This window comes from Enhydra lutris, unplaced genomic scaffold, assembly GCF_002288905.1.
Source record: "Enhydra lutris kenyoni isolate GAN:26980312 unplaced genomic scaffold, ASM228890v2 scaffoldscaffold11, whole genome shotgun sequence".
Classification (NCBI taxonomy): Eukaryota; Metazoa; Chordata; class Mammalia; order Carnivora; family Mustelidae; genus Enhydra; species Enhydra lutris.
In genome coordinates, this window is record NW_019154095.1 from 23,695,184 (window position 1) to 23,715,308 (window position 20,125).

The following is a 20,125-nucleotide window of genomic DNA, read 5'->3' on the forward strand; positions in this document are numbered from 1 at the left end:
GAATGAGTGCTTTGGCACCATTGTTGTGGTGACTGTCAGCGTATTTATATGCTTGCAAATGTCAAACCCTCATTGAAAATCATTGGGTTCTGTCTTGGGTGGTTATTAAATCTTTCCTACACAATTCCATAAAACAGGCTTATGAATAACAGTGTGGCACGGAGATCTCAACCATATCCACACTGACGTTTATTCTCTTGTGGCTTCTCTAGTCACTTACTTGGGACTCAGAGGAGATGTTAGAACTGCTGAAATCTTGATTTGTACTTGTATTGATTTTTAAAGTTTTAATGATCTTCCTATTCTTTTTTAATGGAAGGGAGCAGTATCTATAATGAATATAACATTGGCAATTTTACATAAATTTAAAGCAGTCATTGTATAAAGTGTATAAAACTTAAGGTAGTAATATAATTTATCTTTAGAAGGTAAGGTAATTTTCATTTCTCCCCCCTGCTTTTTTTTTTTTTTTTTAATGTAATTCAGTTAATAAATCCCTTTTACCTGGGTCAGGATTTTTTTAGGTAGTGTATCAGCTATCTAATTAAAGAATTGTCTTTAAAATGAACACACACAGACTACTGATATTTGTCCACCAAGGCTCACCCAGAAATTTGGTAACTTTAGGCCTGTGCCACCCACTTTGGTGGCACATTTTAAGCGGCTTTTGAGCACTTAAAATGTGGCCACTCCAAATTGCGTTGTGCCATACGTATAAAATACACAACTGGTTTCAAAGATCTAGCATGGAAAAAAGAATGTAAAATATCTCATTAATATTCTTGTATTACTTATCCTTGTTTCTTAACTCACTTGAGGATCATAATTGAATCTAAGTTAAAGTCTCAGTTTCTTCCTGTTTGTTTTCCCTGCTTCTCAATGGGCAAGTGGCAATTCCCTGATTTAATTTTCATGCCACCAGTTCCATCCCACAAAGACAGAGCTGTGCTTATACATGTTTATGTATGTTGACCCTATATAAGCCTAGGCAAATATTGAGGAGATTTAAGCCCCTTAAAAATAAATTCCTGCACAGGTTTCCAAAACTAGTTAATGACCATGACAGTATCAGGTATGAAAAACTAGTCTCCATAATCATTCTGAGTTCAGGGCTCTTCTACTCTCTCCCTTGACACACTGGATTTGGAGAAAGGGAGGAAGCATAAGTCACATCATAACTAAGTATTCATTTCCATTAATAATAACTACACTTTGGATTTAAAAGTCACCCTTCATGTAGTTTATGTAATGTTAAGACTGTCAGTCTCTTGTTCCTCTTAGGTATTGGATCCCTATCTCCTGAGATGAATTTAGGGTTCTTAAGATTTGTGACAGTGTGGCATATAATCTGGGTCTCGTAATATAATCTGTGTTTATATCTTTAGTTCAAACATTCCAGATGCCTGCAAACTCAATGTTAACTGACCAGAGTCACTGACTAAATTAAAGCAGACACAAAGTGTAATAAATAGATTATGTTGGTCTGATTGATCCCCCTATGGACTGTGTAGAGTGCAGAGGTAAACACAAGGCAGTGACCACAATCCCACCAAGGCAGGACTGTGAGAGAGGTGCTTCCCACCTCCCACCCAGCCAAGACCCTTGGGTTCTTTGGAAAACTACCTTCCTCACCCTGAGAAATTCTGTGGACCAGAGCAACTGAACAGTTCAGGTGATGTGCATGTGCACTGTATTTTATAGAGAGAACTGAACAAAGTGGATAGTAATATAACTTAAGATTTTACGATCCATTCTAAGTAGGAAGTACAGTACTTCCTCCAAACCCAAGAGAGAAGAATGTCAGCTCCCTAGATTAAGGTGGTACTGCCCTACAGGGGAAAATTCATATACACACCTGAGCTTGGGGCATAGTAAAGCAGGGTATTAACAAGTCTGCTCATCTTGCCTGTTTGTCCCGAACTTTCTTCTGATCCAGCCATCTTCTGCTTTCTTACAGGGATCGTAAAACTTTATCATATTGTTTTGGATTTTTGTTCTTATTAATTTTTAGCTCTGTGTTGGCCTTGATCTTTTTGTACAATTTTTTTTTTTTTTTTGGATTTTGACTAATAGGTAACAGCCAGAGGTGATGGAGCCTATCATTTTGCACACAGAAATTAATAATGTTTTCTTTTCAACATTACCCAAAAGGTTTTAAATTACATAAGTAATATTTGAATAAACACTGAAAAAATTAAAACAAGGCAGTTAAAATTTGCCTTGACTATTCGGAGCTTTTAAATGATAAACAGGTGGTTCATTTTAAATTACAGCGGGATAATTTTAGTCGAATATGATATGGCACATGGAAATTTTTTTTTAGTTTTTATTTTATTCATCTGGTGCTCATTATGACAAGTGCCCTCCTTAATCCTTATCACCTATTACCCACCCCCCCCACACCTTTCTCTGGTAACCATCAGTTTGTTTTCTATAGTTAAGAGTCTGTTTCTTGGTTTGTTTCTTTCTCTTTTTTCCTTTTTGCCTTTATCCATTTGTTTTGTTTCTTAAATTCCACATATGAGTGAAATCATATGGTATTTGTCTTTCTCTGACTTAAACTTAGCATAATATACTCTAGCTCCATCCATGTCTTTGCAATTGGCAAGATTTCATTCTTTTTTATGGCTGAGTAATATTCCATTGTGTATATATGTGTAGCACAATATTTTTATCCATTCATCAGTCGATGGGCATGTGCACTGCTTCTGTATCTTGGCTATTGTAAATAATGGTCCTGTAAACATAGGGTGCATGTATCCCTTTGAATTAGTGTTTTCGTATTCTTTTTTTTTTTTTTAAGATTTTATTTAATTATTTGTCAGAGAGAGAGAGGGAGAGAGAGCAAGCACAGGCAGACAGAATGGCAGGCAGAGGCAGAGGGAGAAGCAGGCTCCCCGATGAGCAAGGAGCCCGATGTGGGACTCGATCCCAGGACGCCGGGATCATGACCTGAGCCGAAGACAGCCGCCCAACCAACTGAGCCACCCAGGTGTCCCATGTTTTCGTATTCTTTAGAGTATATATCCAGTAGTGCGATTGCTGGATGGTAGAGTAATTCTATTTTTAACTTTTTGAGGAACAGTTCCATCTGTTTTTCACAGTGGCCGCACCAGTTTGCATTCCCACCCACAGTGCACAATGGTTCCCCTTTCTCCACATTCTCACCAACACCTGTTGTTTCTGTTGTCTATGTTAGTCATTTTGACAGGTGTGTGAGGTAATGTCTCATTGTGGTTTTAATTTGCATTTCCCTGATAGTAAGTGATGAGGAGCATCCTTTGATGTGTCTGTTGGCTTTCTGGATGTCTTCTTTGGAGAAATTTCTGTTCATATTTTTTGCCCATTTTTTAATTGGATTATTTGTATTTTGGGTGTTGATTTATAGAAGTTCTTTATATATCTTGGATACTAAACCTTTATCAGATATGTCATTTACAAATATCTTCCTCCATACTGTAGGTTGCCCTACTGTTGATTATTTCTTTCACTGTGCAGAAGTTTTTATTTTGATGTAGTCCAATAGTTTATTTTTGCTTTTGTTCCCCTTGCCTCAGGGACCTATCTAAAAAAAAGCTGCTATGGTCGATGTCAGAGAAATTACTGCCTGTGGTCTCTTTTATCATTTTTATGGTTTCCTGCCTTATATTTAGGTCTTTAATCCATTTTGAGTTTATTTTTGTGTATGATAGAAGAAAAGAGTCCAGTTTCTTTCTTTTGCTTGTTGTCCAGTTTTCCCAACACCATTTGTTGAACAGACTGTCTTTTCCCCATTTCATATTCTTGCCTTCTTTGTCATACATTAGTTGATGACATAATTGTGGGTTTATTTCTGGGTTTTCTATTCTTCTCCATTGATCTATTTGTCTATTTTTGTGCCAGTACCGTACTGTTTTGATTACTACAGCTTTGCAATATAACAAGAAGTGTGGTGCTGTGATGCCTCCAGCTTTGCTTTTCTTTTCCAAGATTGGTTTGGCTATTCACATATTTTGTAGTTCCATACAAATTTTAGGATTGTTTGTTCTAGTTCTGTGAAACATGCTGTTTTTATTTTGATAGGAATTGCATCAAATATGTAGATTACTTTGGGCAGTATAGACATTTCAACACTGTTCTTCTAACCCATGAGCATGGATGTCTTTCTATTTCTTCATGTCATCACTTTCTCTCAGCAGTGTTTTAATAATTTTCAGAATACAGGTGTTTCACTTCTTTGGTTAGGTTTTTTCTTAGTTATCTTATTATTTTTGGTGCAATTGTAAATGGAATTGTGGGGGTTGTTTTGTTTTGTTTTTACTAAGAGACTAAATTTCTGTTTATGAAAGACTATAAACAAAAAGTTTCTTTCTACTGTGTTTTGATTTCCTGTGAGTTATTACCCACTTTGATTTGTGAAGGTTTTTTTTGTTTTTGTTGTTGTTTTGTTTTTACCCCAGTGTGCTTTATTTTTTTTTATAAATTTAACCAATTTTTTAAAAGATTTTATTTATTTATTTGACAGAGAGAGAGATCACAAGTAGGCAGAGAGGCAGGCAGAGAGAGAGAGAGAAGCAGACTCCCTGCTGAGCAGAGAGCCTGATGCGGGGCTCAATCCCAGGACCCTGAGATCATGACCTGAGCTGAAGGCAGAGGCTTAACCCAATGAGCCACTCAGGCGCCCCAACCCCAGTGTGCTCTAAAGTAGAGATAATCACCATCTGGAGAGAATCTAGCATTGCCTACCAAACTCACCACTTAAAGTGCAACCATAAAGCAATATATAGTAGTTTTCAAAGACTTGGTATAAAAAATGTAAAACATGTGATTAATGTTTGTGTATTAATTACATGTTGAAGTAATATTTTTGATATATTAGTTCAAATATTATGTTTTTTAAAAATTAATTTCCCTGTTTCTTTTTATTTTTATAATATAGCTCCTAGAGAATCTAAACATACACATGTGGCTCACATTCTATTTCTTCTGGATAATACTGCCTTACACTTTAATGCTTCACATGAGCCAATGGTACCATGTCGCTTTCCCTGGAATGTAGCTGCAAGACGTCTTCATTCAGGATATGACTCAGCCATGCCATTAGTTTCTGTAGTTCCTGAAAAAGGAGAGTTGTAAGGGGGATGATTGAGAACTTATTTGAATATTGAAAACAATTCCATATAGGTCTTGTTGTCTGAAAAAAGCTCATCCTAATCTTAGTTGATAGCAACTGTTGCCTTTTTCAGAGAACATGATATTAGCTACTATAACAGTAGAAATTACTTGTTGCAAGTACTTTTTCCAAATTTTAAATTCATTACTTGGGTTTTTGCTGATCCCGTGGTGTACCTAATTACTGTTCTCCTATAATTTTGGTAGGTTGCTTGCATCTTGTAAGATGTCTGTGTAATGAAATAACTTCTCCAAATCAGACATCTGTAATTGCCTTTGATATCTGTGTTAGAGAAGAAAGGATCAGGACTTGCATTACAAGAATTAAAATTCAGTGTTGGAAATAACTTCTTCTAATACTCCTTTTTTTTTTTTTTTAAGATTTTATTTATTTATTTGACACAGAGAGAGAGAGATCACAAGCAGGCGGAGAGACAGGCAGAGAGAAAGGAGGAAGCAGGCTCTCTGCTGAGAGAGACCCAGATGCGGGGCTCGATCCCAGGACCCTCAGACCATGATCTGAGCCAAAGGCAGAGGCTTAACCCATTGAGCTACCCAGGCACCCCCTAATACTCACTTTTAATCTTGTATCAGCCAACAGAATTTAAGCAACTAATAGAGTTTATTCACAATTCAAATTTCTAAAGTGTGTTTCTCATAAAAGTGGTAAAATGTGGTTGTATCTTCAGATTTTTTTCCTGGTAGAGTACAGGAAAGAAATTGATTTACCTGAGGGAGACATTCTGTTTGCTTTGATAGAAATGGACATATTTGCACCCTCTGTGAGCCTCACTATCATTACTGACAATTAGGAATGCCTTAGAAAAATTCCCCCCAAAGATTCTGTATTCCTGAGAAAATTTTTAGAAAACTGAGGCTGGGGGCATCTGGTTGGCTCAGTCAGAGCAGTGAGTGACTCTTGATCTCAGAGTCATGAGTCTGAGTCCCATGTTGGGTGTAGAGATTAAAAAAAGAAAGAAAAAGAGGTAGGAAAGAAGGAAGGAAGAAAGGAAGAAAAAAAGAAAGAAAACTAAGGCTGTAGGCAAGTCATTCTATTTTTATATTTACACAGTAGACTATCTCATTTTTATCAAATTCAAATTCACTTTGCTTTTTTAGAAGTTAAATTTGGAGAGCTGATAAAAGCCATTTAATTGTATATCCAATTCAGTGTTAAATCTAAGACTAAGTGGAGTTTTTTGTCCCTAGCAATCCGATATTGTGACAGATGTCAACTCATAAAACCAGACCGCTGCCATCACTGTTCCGTCTGTGATAAGTAAGAAAACCTTTTCCTTCCAACTCTCTACATGCTGGTGCTCTTTTTAGTTAATATTGTTTCTTTCCTCACTATTTTCCAGATTATTTCCTTTTTTCCCTTAATTGTGCTTCTGAGACCTTTATTTAGGACATAGGACCGGACAGTCCCTTGCATTGATATGAGTGGGGCTTAGGGCCACTGTCGCCTAATTGCCCCTTTTCCCCAGATTCACACTGACTTGAAGAAGTGTCTGAGTTTGGGCAGCTCAGACTTGGCTAGTTCTGTTTACTAAATACTCCTGTGACTCTGTTTTTACCTTTATAAAGAGAGCTCATAAGACTTCACGATAATCAGATATTGTTAGGTACTTATATACCACAAGGACTGTGCTACTTAGCTTAAAGATTGATGTTAAAGGTAAAGTTTTATCCAGACTTTCCATAAGTCTGTTGGCATTTTGCATTTTCTTCAGCATAAGGTAGTTGTGTGTTAATATTGAATTGTTTTTTAGGAAATGAGTTTTCTTATTTCTATTTTGAAGCATGTAGATTTTGAAAATTCTATAATTATATGTCATAACTGACATTGACTATAGTGGTTATTTGTTTAATTTTTAGATAAGTAATTTTGCAATATTTTACTTGCCTCAACTCCTTCTAAGTAACTTTCATACTTCCTTTTTATACTTAATGGGATTCAAATTTTATGAGGTGTTAAGTTTTGTGTGTGTGTGTGTGTGTTTATTTTTTTAGATGTATTTTGAAGATGGACCATCATTGCCCGTGGTGAGTATGGCTGTATACTTAAACACGTTTCTGTCCCTTAAAACTTAATAAATTGAATCATTTATCTGTGTAAGTCTTTTTATAAATGAAATCTTGCCTTAGCTGACCCAGAAAGTACTTTCAGATTTAGTTTCTAGTATTTGCTGAATTAGCTCAAAAGAGGTTTTATTTGGGAGAATTTTCATAGAATAATTTTAAAACCGGTAGACTAACAACATAGAAGTTAATTTGTCATATTTGCCTAGGACAAATGGCTTTCTTTGTATGCACATGCATAAACACAGAGATTCTGAAACACTTCCCAGAAATTATACCAAAATGTATTCATAAATTATACACAGTACTTCACTGGAAGTTTTGAATAACGAATTAATTCATCTTAAGCTTTAGCAATTTATTTTAAATAAAACTTGACATTGAGCACAGAATAGCAAATACACAAATACATATGTGTTTAAACAAGGGTTTTCACTTGGAACTCATTAATATTTTAAAAGATAATTTTAGATCAGGCACCTTAACAGAGGATGATTTAAAAGCGCTAATTAACTAATGAAGGTTGATTTTTCTACCTTTGCCTGTAATTTCTCTTCTCCACGTGCACATATCAGTGACAACTACGCTCAGGTTGCCAGCCAGGCTGGATTTGGACGCTAGGTGTGATGACTCGACCAGCCTTGCCTTCTTTCACGGGTGGCCCTAGAGAAAAGCAGACATGCTCACAAATGAGTGCTGGGTGTAGGTGGAAACACAGGGAATAATTATGTTAGCTGCAGGAAATAATAGGTGCATGTCAGATTTACCTTATTTTTTCTCTCTAGATACCTCTTCCTTTTCTCCTGCTGTATTTTCTTCTTTATTTCAGGCCAGTTAATTCCTGTCAGAGTAATTTTCTCCTTAAAGAAAGATCTCAATGAAAGCCTCACTTGGTATTAATAGTCATTTGTAGCCATTCTTTTGCTTTATCTTTTGCTTTACTCATGCTTTCAATCATTCCGTTTTCTCTCACAGCAGGTAGCCGCCCCCCACCCCCAATATCTTCTATTAAAAGTTTTCTTAATCCTCCTTACATTCCTCTATTGATGCGGACAGTTCCGCACCCCTAGGGGCTCCCTGACTCAGGCCCCACTGTTTCTTTCCTTCTCTGCCTGAGGGTTCTCTTTTCCACCTGAGGAGGCTGGGGCCCCTGGTAAGCCGGGCAGCCCAGGGGTGCCAGGGTGCAGATGCTTCCAGAGGCCACCCTCAACCAACAAGGGTCTGGCCAACAACACATGCCTTATGGGCTTTTCTCCCCTCCTTGTTTCAGATAAACTGTATCCAGGTTCTTGTCTCACGGTCTGCTCTCGGGGGAACGCATGCAAAGACGCCCTTCTTTTCTGAAGGAAAGTGGAAAAGAAATCAGGGCCATAGAGATGACTTCAATTTTTCTGACTTAAAGTCATAGCAGATGATGATGATAAGGAACGGAGAAGGGTAACAACCAGTATTAATGCCAAGCTTTACACCTCCCTATAGCGTGACGTGCTCTTGCTAGCCTCACTAAAGCACAAAAATAAGAAATAATAATTCACTCTGATAGCAAACTTTTTACATCTGCCATTAATTTGCCTTTATAAGAGACTTACAGCATAATTTGACATCTTTCAGATTTTGACAGATCCTGTTGAATAAGCGAAGGGGAACAGATAGAAGGCTCTAGAGGTTTTAAAACCGGGTGTAGATTGTGTAATCATAGGCTCCCTGTTAGCACACTTGCTCTTTAGGGCAATGTGGGAGTTGTTGAATGAAAGTACCTTTCAACTTCGTGTCATTGCTTCCCTGCCCTGGGGCGTTTTCTGCTGCAACTGCCACCACAGCCTCTGTCTCGGCTCCCACGGGCCCTTGCAGAAGGCAGTAAGCCAGGTGGATAATGGAAGGGTTTGGTGCCGAGGGCCTCATGTTCACCTGGTGCCCACTGAGTGGAGCAGCCGTTTTATTTATGTGTTTGAATTTTCAAGTTTAAACTTTAAGTTAAAAAAAATTATGCGTAATATATACACATGGTTCTAAATTCAAAAACTAAAAAAGGGCAAGCGTTCTTTCTAGCCCCCCTGCTGCTGCTTCTCTTCCTCACAAGGAACATACTGCCAAATTCATGTGTACTTTTCAGATATAAGTGTGTACGTGTGTGTTACATGTTTTTCACACACACAAATATTTTACACATTTTTTAACACAAGTGGTTCTGTTGGGTCCGTGGTCAAAGGAACGAGACTGATACAGAGCGAAGGTCAAGCAAAGCTTTATTTCATGCCAAGCATCGAGAATCAAACTGACCGGCCAGGGCCGTCTCTTACAAAGAGGTGACCTCTCTCTGCCTTACAGACTAGCTTTTAAGGGCAAAGGCCATGTGGTTGGGCCTGGCCACGCACAGATGGCCAATGAGATTGTAACACACAGAGAAAGCTGCACAGTCCTGCTAGGTCACACATAAGTGACCAATTAAATTACAATTTACCCTATAGTAGATATTTGAACTAGCCTATCACCTTGGTCAGAATGGGCGCCCTAAAGGCACCCAAAGGGCAGGGCTCATACTCCTTGGTAGCTAGGGAGACAGTATGCGCCCCCACTGATTGGATGTCTCCACCTGGCCTGACCCACCCTTGTATTTGGGCTTTGTTACCTGGGACTGGTTTCCGGGACTTGCTTTTAAGTAAGTTCCCTGGGGGGAAGGGGGCCCAGGACAGTTTAAGTTTTACTGCATAAACAACAAAATCACTGTTTAACTGGATGGAATCACTCTGGCTGAATAAGCCCTTACAGTTCCACTATGGACTGACTCTGTATCTTTTTCTTTCCCCTCTTAATATATCCTGGAAAATTGTCCATATCAAGATATAAATAATCTTTTTCGTAGCCATTATGTCACTATAACAGTCTTTTATTAAAAGATCTTCAAGGTGTTCCCAAACTGTGGGGTAACATTATGCAGGTCTTGTGTATAATTTTGAAGTTCAGTACCTGTCAACTTTGAGTATTTGAAAAAGCAGAAAACTGTGCTTCCTTGTCAGTGGCTCCATCGTATCTGCTGAGACCAGTTAAACTACCCATCTGGGAGCAGGGGACTGACCTCACGCTGGTGTTTTAACTGAAATGGAAATCCTGTAGTATTTGCTTTATTGGGTTTCTCTTCAAAGAGTTTTTCCTTTAATATAAAATTTTCATTCATTAATTAATTACATTAATGATATGTTTTGACATGCTCGCCAAAGATTAGATAACACTTACCAAATCCAATAATTTTAGCTTCATACTGAGTGCCTATAATGTGCTAAAAACTATATATGTGTGAAAAATTTGTAATTCTTATAAAAGTGACAGAAATTGTAGAAATTATTTGTCCCATTTTAAAGAGGAGAGGGAAGTAGAGCTCAGAAAAGCTAAAGAATGGCTTAACGTCACATGGCATGTTTTTTGGACTCCAAAGGCTACATTCTTTTCTTCTTTTTTTTTTTCCCTTTATTGTGTTCTTTTTCCCATTTAGAATCAGAAAGCAGTTGCCCTGAAACAGGGCCAGTTGCTGTTTGCACTGAATTTTTAAAAATTTTTTTAGAAGATTTCATCTATTTATTTGAGAGAGAGAGGAAGAAAGAGTATCAGGGGAGGAGGGGTGGAGGGAAGGGGAGAAGCAGGCTCCCCGCCCAGTAGGGAGCCCTAGAGCAGGGAGCCCTATCCAGGGCTGGATCCCAGGACCCTAGGACCATGATCTGAGCCAAAAGCAGACGCCCAACCTACTGAGCCGCCCAGGCGCCCCTATTTGCACTGAATTTTAGACAGCATATAAGGAGTATTTACCTTGAGCATGTTTTATTTCTCCATATAAAAGCATTCAAACTCAGAATACATCTCTTCCTTTTCAAATGGAGTCTATAAAACTGTAGGGAGTTAAAACATTTCACCTGTATGAAGAGACATTTTCTTACTATATTTCTTAAAGTGTGAAGTACATATCAAACTCTAAGATACTTGGTTTTTATTTACTGACTTTATTTTCTGTTTCCCAAGTGACAGATAAGGTTACATTACACCATGCTCCTAGATAGACATTAAAGTAAATTAGATGTCACGAAATCTATACTCAAAATCATTTTACTTTTTATAAACATGCTATGTGTCATCTCATACAAAAGCTCTTTCTTACATTCCCGTAGAAAGAGAAACAATCTTTCTTATCCCTTATTTTCCTCCAGTCCATAAAAGTCATTGTCTTCAGCCCGCTCGCCCAAGGTTACGTATGGCTCCCCACCTTCTGTCTATGCATTCTCTCCTCTGGAAACCAACCCAAGCAAGCGAAGGGAATATCCTGTATCCTTTGGAGACAGAATGCATTTAGACTAGGCTTGTTTGGAATTATGTAGTTTAATTTCTTGCCATTATTTCATTCAGATGTCATTCATTCAGGCAACCTCAGTAACTGGTTTGCACTCATACTAGAATCGTCACTGTTTTCATATCACACGTACCTACAATTTCTGCCTTCTTTATGAGCTTATTTGCCATATAAAATGCCCTTACGTTCCAAAGTTACTGAATCTAATCCCGGTCCCTTTACCTTATTTATTTATTTATTTATTTATTTGTTTGTTTGTTTGAGGTAGATGATGCAGGCACTTTTCTTTTTCCCCCAGATTTTCAGTATATTCATAAGCCAGATAAATGTCTACCTTTTCAATTTTTTTAATTAAAAAATTTTTTTAGGGGCACCTGGATGGCTCAGTCATTAAGCGTCTGCCTTTGGCTCAGGTCATGATCCCAGGGTCCTGGGATCTAGCCCTACATCGGTCTCCCTGCTTGGCGGGAGTCTTGCTTCTTCCTCTCCCACTCCTTTGCTTGAGTTTCCTCTCTTGCCGTCTCTCTCTCTGTCAAATAAATAAATAAAATATTTTAAAAAATTCTTTTACTGTGGGCGCACTTACATGACACTTACTCTCTCCACAAATTTTTTTAAATTGATGTATAATGTATTATTTGTTTCAGGGGCACAGGCAAATTTTTAAGTGCACACTATTGTTAACAATGGGCACAGTGTCATGCAGACTTCTGGAGCTCATTTATCTTGCATGGTTGAGTAAACATTTTTCATGTGTACATTCACTTTAAAAATCTAAAAAGAAGAATGTCTCAGTTTATTAGCAAAGTCAATAGAGACTGAGATTACCTTGCTAACATTAGAGTAAGACAAAGAAGTTTGAGGAGTATGTGTATGTTCTATGCAATAGACATATTACGCCAGTTACCACAATTACCTCAGCCGTGAAGACACCCGCCATTTCCACTTAGGTGTTGTGTCACGTGCACAAGCTCAGCCTGAAATTTCATAGTCTTTATCAAAAGGCAAAAAAAATTTTTTTGATAGAAAAGTGTGACTGTAAAGTGTGTTATATTTGTATTTATGCCTTTTGATATGATAGTTTGAATTCTTACTCCCCCCTCTCCAAAATATAATAACTTTAGAGTGAGAACTGAGAATTATAGATCTCCCCGTTTAGAATCAAAGGATATAGAGCCAGCTGTCTGGATTGTTTGTTTTGTGATAAGGAAAATGAAATCCCTATAGACTATTTTGCTTGATCAAGGCCACATGATTATTGAGTGTTAGATGCACATTATGACTCTCACTGTCTGGATCTCAATCCTATTTTTTTTCTTAAACGTCCCCTGGATAATCTGGTTGCTTCAGTAATATGCTGATGGCATTCAAGTAGTTTACAAAGTTATTTCATCTAATTTGGGGAAATCTGGAAGATTTTAAATTACCCAGTCATAGTTAGAAATCATATCCCGGACGCCTGGGTGGCTCAGTGGGTTAAGCCTCTGCCTTCAGCTCAGGTCATGGTCTCAGCATCCTGGGATCAAGCCCCGCATCGGGTTCTCTGCTCGGTGGGGAGCCTGCTTCCTCCTCTCTCTCTGTGCCTGCCTCTCTGCGTACTTGTGATCTCTCTCTCTGTCAAATAAATAAATAAAATAAAATAAAATCATATCCAAAGGTAACAAAGAACTTAATAAATTTTTATCTGCCTGACTTCATTAGTTTTCTCACCAGCTCTGTGTTTTTAGGTATGTGCCTATTTACATAATTGGACATGAAATATAGTTATGTGGTTCATGGTCGATTAAAGCAGTATCACATATCAAACTTAAAAAGCTAAACACAAGTTCCTTTTTTAGTGAAATGGATTTTTTTAATGTTTGTATGTGAAAAGAAATGTTACGAGTCTTGCTTAAAGAAATGCCAATAAATTTTAAAGGAGAGGAAACCGAATAGTGTTAAATATGAGCATATGCAGACTGTAGGTGAAAAGTGTACAACTCACTGAGAAGTTGTTTTTGTTTTGTTAACAGGGTGAACAATTGTGTTGGATTTTCAAATTATAAATTTTTCCTCCTTTTCTTGGCTTATTCTCTGCTCTACTGCCTTTTTATTGCTGCTACGGACTTGCAGTATTTTATCAAATTTTGGACAGTAAGTCAATACCTTGGTGATTTTTTTCTGGTATACAAAAATATATAATAGATTTTCAGTAATTGAGTTATTTCAGATACTTATTTTATAGACTAGAGTTCATTTAAATATGTAGTCAATCCTCACTGTTCACAGATTCTGTGTTTGTGAATTCTCTTACTTGCTGAAACACATTTGTAATCCCCAAATCAGTGCTCACAGAGCTTTTGTGATCCTTTGCAGACGTGCACAGTGTGGGAAAAACTTGACCCGCTCATGTGCACGTTCCCAGCTGAGATCAAACAAGGCCACCACATATTGCCTTCTTGTTTGCTCTTCTTGGTCTCTCATTACTATAAACAAGTATGCTTTCAGTCTGTTTAGTGTCACATTTTTTGCATTTTTTGTACTTTTTGTTGATGATTTTGCTATTTAAAATGGTCTCCATGCACAGCACTGAAGTGCTTCCTGGTGTTCCTGAGCAAAAGAAGACCGTAATGTACCTTATGGAGAAAATACATGAGTTAGGTAAGCTTCCTGCAGGCACGAGTTACACTGCTTATTGGCTCTAAGTACTGAATCAACAATGTATATTAAGTAAGATGTCAATACAGTGTTTTTTTTTAGCAGAAGCACACGTAAGACAGGGTTGAGTATTGATTAGTTGTGACTGGAGGCTCATAGGAGCCTAAGCCTGTATTTTCCCTGGGGCGGTGGTTCCATATTTACAAATTCAGTGTTCATGGCACCTTTATAGAACATGGCCACTGTGAGTAATGAGAATTGACTATATTTGAAGTTTTCTTTTCAGTATTTAAAAAATGAAGTGGTTTTTTTTTGTGTGTATAAAGACTGTATTTTGGAACAATTATGTCTATAAAATCCTGAGTTTTTACTAGGTATTGCTTGGTTAGGCTTTGAGTAGTTCATTTGTTTTTTGGGATATATATTTTAAATGTAAGCAAAACAAAATTAAAATCAAGTATTATAAATATCCAAAGATACTCCTTGTGGACCCCAAACAATGGTAAAAAACAAACAAAACAAACAAATAAGCGGTTATCCCAGGTCAGGATTTCTTTATTGTTTTATTAAATTATCCTTTATTATGGTAAGAACTTTCTAAATTCCTAGATAATTTAGGTCAGATTTGGACCACATTGAATACTAAAGATTTACTGAATGCCTTTCTGTGCCAGTTACCTTGCCAAGCCCCGGAAATATACAGGTATATGGACTTGCTGCTAGCGTTCAGGAATACCTCAGTGTCCAGCACGAAGAATGATCCCTAATGAAGGTCGAAAAGGATATTACCTCACTGCTTCTCATTCCTGGGGATGGTTTTAGTTCCAAACCATAAATATGTATGTAAAGGAATGACCAGTCCAGTTGTCACTGTGAGAATTCTGTCAGAAGCTATGAGTGAGAGCTGGTGACCTCTGTCAGCAGAGAATATTGAAATAGTATGACCTTCCTATCAGAAGGGGACACCTGCTAGCAGCTCTGGTGCTTTACTAAGTGTCCATAGTGCAAGCCTGCCATTCTAGAATGGGTTCCCGTCTCCTTGGACAATACATACAATAAAACTGGCTTTGCTTTGAGAAAGCCTGTTCTGTTACCTGGATATTGTAAGGTTTGTTTTAGATCATTGTTATGCACTAGTGTTGATCTTTCCTGTGATGCTATTATTTAAAATAGCTTGAAGCATTATTGTGTATGTGTTGTTGTATGTGTTCTTGTAGTTGATGCTGTTGTTTGTAGTAATGTTAAAACATCAATAAGTATAGTAACTAATTGTGCCAATTAACCTTCATTTTCAGGCATTATAATAAAACTATTTAAACATTTGTAAAGCTATAGTGTGTTAACAAAACATTTTCAGGAAGTAAATTAAAAATTATATTTTATAGTTCCTTTTATCTTGCTTCCTAGTGTTATAGTTTACACATGTACTACTATAATTTTTCTATGATTCAGTTATGAAAAACAAAATAAATATCCCAAATTTTAATATTTTTATATCTGTATTCATTAATAGTAAACATTTTTAATCTTACATCATACATTTTTCCTCAAAGTTTTAACGTAAAGCCATGTATCTTTCTCCATATCTAAATTTCAAAAAAAAGTAGAGCAAAAAAAATTTCTTACTTACAAAGTAGGGAATATTTATCCCTTTGACAAAACATTTTATTTTCTTCCTTTCTTTATAGAATGGCCTACCCGATACTCAAGCCAAGTTCCATATTATGTTTTTATTCTTTGCTGCAGCTATGTTTTCTGTCAGCTTGTCCTCTCTGTTTGGCTATCATTGTTGGCTAGTCAGCAAAAATAAATCTACATTAGGTGAGTATTCAATTATTGTAGTTAACAGAACTTTAAAGACATAAATAGATACTCAGCAAAAGTTGCCATATGATTAAATGCCAACCCGTCCTGATGTGGTAAATATCATTTTTATTTCACATACTGTTTTGTGGGGTGGCAACAGACACCTACAAATGCAGTTGTTCTGTATATTTATTGACTGTCCATTGTGTGTAAAGCATTGTGTATATACGGTGGTGAACAAGGGCAAAATAGTCTAGTGAGGGACACAAAAAATCAATAACCAAACATAAAAGTAATTGCAAAATGCAGAGTGCTATCTGGGAAACAAATGGGATACTGAGCTGTGAATCAAGGACTGGGGACTGTGGAAGGAAACCTAGTTAGAGTGGTCAGGAAGGAGCTCACCAAAACAACAAGTATTAAACCTTAGAAGTCAGTCACGGTAAAAACTGTAACATCTCAGGGGGGGAAAGAGTATGTTCAAAAGCCCTACAGACATGGGACGCAGCTACAACAGTGTTCAGTGGAAAGGTATACCTAGCTATAAATGATTCTGTTAAAAAAGAAGTAGGTCAAATCGATTACTTTATAGCTTAAGGAAGTACAAAAAGAACAGCAAAGTAAATCTGAAGCCAGCAAATGGTAGCAAATAATAAAGATTAGAAAGGAGATAACAGAAATAGAGAATTTAAAAAGCAAAAGTTCATGGGGTGCCTGGGTTGGCGCAGTTGGTTAAGCATCAGACTCTTGGTTTGGGCTCAGGTCATGATCTCAGGGTCCTGGGATTCAGCCCAGAGTTGGAGTCAGGCTCCCTGCTCAGTGGGGAGCCTGCTTGTCTCCCTCTCCCTCTGCCACTCCCTCTTCTCTCTCTCTCTCACACAGAAATAATCTTAAAAAAAAAAAAACAAAAACCTGAACAGACTTGTAACAAGGAAGGAGATTGAATCAGTAATCAAAAATCTTCCAACAAAGAAAAGCCCAGGACCAGATGGCTTCGCTGATGAGTTCTACCAAAAAAAAATTAACATAAAATTTTCTCAAACTCTGTCAGAGATTAGAAGAGAGGATAACACTTTGTAACTCATTCTATGAGGCCAGCATCGGTCTAATACCAAAACCAAAAAAAAGACACCCAAGACAACTGTAGACCCGTATCCCTTATGAGTATAGATACAAAAATCCTCAATGCGATCCTGGCAAAGCAAATCTAGCAGTTTATAAAAAGGATTATATACCATGACCAAATAGGATTTATTCCAGGAATGTAAATGTGTTTCAATATACAAAAATCCATTAACCACATTAACTGATTGAAGGAACATGTGATCAACTGATGCAGAGAAAGTATTTGACAAAATTCATCACCCTTTTAAGATAAAAACGCTTAACAAACTAGGGACACAAGGGAATTTCCTCCACACAAGGGAATTCCTCAAGCCTTAAGTGATAAAATGCATTTCTGAGAAGCCTATAGTTCGTATCATACTCAGTGGCGAAAAACAAAAATCTTCCCCCTAAGACCAGGAACAAAACAAGGACTGCCACTTTGACTAGTGCTGTTTAACACTGTACTAGAAAATCTAGTCTGGAAAACTGGTCAAGAAAAATTAATAAAGCCATCCAGATCAGAAAGGAAGAAATAAAACTATCTCTCTTTGCGGGTGACATCATCTTCTATATAAATAACCTTAAAGAGACAATAAAAACAGAGCCAATGAACAAAATCGGCAAAGTTACCTAAGATCAATATGCAAGAGATCAGTTGTATTTCCATACACTAGCAAGGAACCATGTAAAAGGAAATGAAAGAAACAATTACATTTACAAAAGCATCCAACATAGTAAAATGCCTAGGCATAAATATAACTGAGGAGGTGTAACAGTAGGACACTGAAAACTACAAAGCTTGGCTGAGAGAAATTAAAGACCTAGGTAAATGATAAGACTTCCCATGTTCATATATTGGAAGACTTAATATTGATAATATGGCAGTATGGCCCAAAGTGATGTAGACTCAGTAGGATCCTGATTACGATATCAGTGGCCTGTCTTGCAGAAATGACAAAGATGATCCTCAAATTCATGTGAAATTGCTTGGTGCCCCAAATAGGCAAAGCAGTATCCACGAAAAAAATAAAGTCGTTCCTGATTTCAAAACTTACTACAAAGCTACAGGGATCAAAACAGTGTTGTACTGGCACAAAGACAGATATAGACCAATGGAATAGAATGATAGAATGAAAAATCCAGAAATAAGCCATAAACCTTTGGCCAGTTGATTCTCCACAAGAGTACCACAAGACCATTCAATGGAGAATATAATAGTCTCTTTGACAAATGATGCTAAAACTGTAAAACTCTTAGAAGAAAACATAGGGATAAGCCCTCAGGACTTTAATATGACAATGAATTCTTAGATATAATACCAAAAGCATGAGTAACAAAAGAAAAAAATAGATTGGACTCCCCTAAAATTTTAAAAACGTGTTCATCGAAGGATATTGTGGAGAAAGTAAAAAGACAACCTACAGAATGAGAATAATATTTTCAAATAATTTATCTGATAAGGATCCAGTATTCAGAATATAAAAAGAATTCATACAACTCAACAAGAAAAAAACAGTCCAATTCAAAAAAATGGCAAAGAATTTGAATAGGAATTTATTTTTTTAAAGATTTATTTATTTTATTTATTTGAGAAAGATAGAAAGCGGGGAGTGGCAGAAAGAGAAGGAGAGAGATTGTCAAGCAGACTGCCCCCTGAGTGTGGAGCCCGACCTGGGGCTTGATCTCAGTATCCTGAGATCACAACCTGAGCCAAAACAAAGAGTTGGACGCTCAACTGACTCAGCCACCCAGGTGCTCCTGCATAGACATTTAAATAGACATTTCTCCAGTAAAAATATACAGTTGGCCAAAAAGCACATAAAAACCAGCTCAGCATCATTAATCATTAGGGCGGGATAATCAAAACCAGAGCTACCACTTCCCACCCAAATCAACAAAATAGAAAGCAAGTGTAGCTGAGGACATGGGGAAATCGGAACCTTCACACTTGGCTGGTAGGAATATAAAATGATGAATCCACTGTCAACAACAGTGGCTGTTGCCCAAAAAGCTAAACATGAAATTATCATACGACCCAGCAGTTGCACTCCTTGATCTATTCCCCAAATAACTGAAAGCGGGGACTCCAAGAGATACTTATAAGTCAGTGTTCATAGCAGCATTCTTCACAATAGCCCAAAGATGGAAACAATCCAATGTCCATGAAAGATGAATGGACAAAAAAATGTGCTATTTTCTAGACAATGGAATATTATTCAGCCTAAGATGAAATGAGAGACTGATGCACACTACAACATTCATGAACTTCAAAAACACACTAAGTAAGAAGCTGATCTGAACAGGTTAATATGATATAGTTTCATTTATGTGAAATATCCAGATTAAATAAATCCATAGTGGTCATTTTCAGAGGATGAGAGGAAGGGGGACTAGGGAGAGACTGCTGAATGGATATGGAGATTTTTCTGGGGTGATGTGATTATTTTGGAACTTGGTAATTAATTGCACAGAATTGTGAATGTACTAAGTGCCACTGATTTGCTCACTAATAAAATGGTTAATTTTATATTCTGTGACTTTCACTGCAGTTTTTAAAAAGTAAGTCCTACAGGAGAAGAGCTAGAAATATTTGTAACACTACATGGCTAGAGCGTAGAAAGCTAAGGAGCAAAAAATATGCATTGAGGTTTGAGAAGTAAGTAGGGACTAAGCTAAGTAGTATCTTCTAGACTAAGTTTAGGAGTTTGGGAATGCAACCAGGACTAATAAATCCTATGATCTCAAAGGACACCTCAAGCTGAGAGACACCATGATTATAGTAGTGAAGATTAATTATAGTATATTGTCAGTGAATGTTAATTTTTTAACATTCAGGTGAAATCTTACTACAGCAAATACACTTCAGTATTTTCTAGACAAAGTATCTGATTTCAGATATGCAAACAATGACTCATAGAACACTACATCAGAGGCTAACGATGTAGTATGGTGACTAACATAACATTATAAAAATTATAATTAAAAAAATTATATGTTGGATAAATT

At 37.0% G+C, this 20,125-nt stretch overlaps 1 protein-coding gene across 1 annotated transcript in view; it reads left to right on the forward strand.

The window, feature by feature from the left end:
* LOC111144520 (zinc finger DHHC-type containing 2) overlaps positions 1 to 20,125 on the forward strand; it is a 70,937-nt gene that overhangs the window by 36,225 nt on the left and 14,587 nt on the right. Inside the window, exons 5-8 of the mRNA XM_022498839.1 lie at positions 6,361 to 6,430; positions 7,165 to 7,197; positions 13,582 to 13,702; positions 15,895 to 16,027. Of these exons, the coding sequence (XP_022354547.1) occupies positions 6,361 to 6,430; positions 7,165 to 7,197; positions 13,582 to 13,702; positions 15,895 to 16,027 (357 nt within the window). The remainder of the gene's footprint in view (positions 1 to 6,360; positions 6,431 to 7,164; positions 7,198 to 13,581; positions 13,703 to 15,894; positions 16,028 to 20,125) is intronic.